The sequence below is a fragment of the Aplysia californica genome, unplaced genomic scaffold (assembly GCF_000002075.1).
Source record: "Aplysia californica isolate F4 #8 unplaced genomic scaffold, AplCal3.0 scaffold00717, whole genome shotgun sequence".
NCBI lineage: Eukaryota > Metazoa > Mollusca > Gastropoda > Aplysiida > Aplysiidae > Aplysia > Aplysia californica.
Window position 1 is genome coordinate 166,552 of NW_004797987.1, and position 1,787 is coordinate 168,338.

The 1,787-nt window shown below is 41.7% G+C and overlaps 1 protein-coding gene across 1 annotated transcript in view; it reads right to left on the bottom strand.

The window, feature by feature from the left end:
- Positions 1-1,787, bottom strand: part of LOC101850513 — an 83,914-nt gene that overhangs the window by 45,601 nt on the left and 36,526 nt on the right. Inside the window, exon 2 of the mRNA XM_005108751.3 lies at positions 60-1,396. Within this exon, the coding sequence (XP_005108808.1) occupies positions 60-150 (91 nt within the window). The 5' untranslated portion in view covers positions 151-1,396. The remainder of the gene's footprint in view (positions 1-59; positions 1,397-1,787) is intronic.

Below are 1,787 nucleotides of genomic sequence, written 5' to 3' on the forward strand. Positions count from 1 at the left end.
GACAGACAGACAGACAGACAGACAGACAGACAGACAGACAGAGAAAAAAGTCTACTCACCATCAACGCATCCCAGTATCCAGGAAATTGTCGCTATCCGCAGCAGCGACAGCAGCATCCCCCGACCATCTGACACAAGGATCGCCCCCATGGCCCTTGTGAGCGCGGGTGAGCCCTCTACCCTCTTCACTCACCCGACCATCTCACGTGTTCCAGTGGAGTGGTCATGAACTTTGACTTTCCACGTCGTTAATCCTTTTCAGAAATCTCTCACATAATGAAATCCAATGAATGAATACCACTACTCGACTATCAAGGTGTTACCATAAGTAGTATTAAGAATTTAATCCGCATTTATGAGACTCAAGGCTGAACATTAAGACTGTTCTCCATTCATGGAATCGAATTCAGGTTCCCAATGAATCACTGAAAACGCATACGGACTGGAAGGGTAGTCAATCTCGAATGTAGATAGTTTTCCTGGCTTGAGTATATTAATATAAATCAAACACAGCTGTGTTCAAAACGAAAATCACATTATCCGGAAAACGAAGTCACTGACATGGTGACTACAACATTCATACAGAAAATTGTTAGACAAGCAGCAATTTGAAATACATGTAGCCTATCCCAGTTTGCTGATCAACAAAAATATTTAATTTTAAACCTTTTTTTTAAACAGAGCTGTCGATATTTCTTGCCCAACTGAGCACATTTGTATACGGATTTTGCTTTATGTGTGTTTGGCATTTGACGCCAGTGCGTTTAAAAACATTATCTTTGTCACGCACACTTCTAGGGAGATCGAAGCATGTCAGAGCGTTCTTCCCTCAAATCATAAATCTTGTCAATCAATGTCAGAGGTCTCCGAACTGCGTCAAACAGAAATTGGAATTATGTGCAGTGTGTATGTTGAACATAAAACGAATGTTTGACTACACGTCTATACAATGTATACATGTCTTAGATGCGGGCTTCATCAACAGGGTGATGACATCCGTTTCCTCGGGGAAATAAAACAGCGCTTCAAGGCACACAAAGACAACTGCGCTAACTTTGCTAAACGCTGATTAAGTTACCCAAGAAAACATTACCTCGAAAAACTTTAATCCTTTGAAGGCACAAATCATCAAAAGCACAGGGTGTAATAAACTGCTTGTAAAAACTTTCCGAAATCGAAACGCAGTATCCGTTTATAATCTGACCATGTTTGGTTTCAATGTGGGCCCCGCACAGTGGAGACCCAACTCAAAGTAGTGGTCGAGAAGTTTTATACTAAGTGTTATTTCTTTCCTTCCAATATAACGAAAGACTGTGCCTGTGCCCATTTTGCGGCTTTGAATACAGTGCTGACTCTACCACCAGTCCATTCCCTCGTCTTTGTAGTTTCGTTTCCCCTGTGAATGAAAGAGAAAGCAGCAGGTCATAAACATGCACACAAAAGAAAGAAAGGGAACCAATGAACTACCGAACACTTTAAATGGACACGACTCAGGACTTTTAACAATGTTGTCTTTAACCAGCCCCCCCTGGCATGTAGCTTGCCGTGTGACGAGAAATAATCCAATAACAATGAGAGGTGGGAGGTTCGCCTGCCTCTCTACACTATCGCCCTTCGCTTTGGGGGAGGTAAATTATAATATGAGAAAATAATGGAGCGAAAAGAAGCGATTTAAATACATGTTCATGCAAATTTAGATCCATGTAAGGTGAGACCAGTGAACCTAAAAATATGGCGTGCACTTCTGAAGCTATGACAAAAGCAAACAAAATTAAAGCGCACGGGGG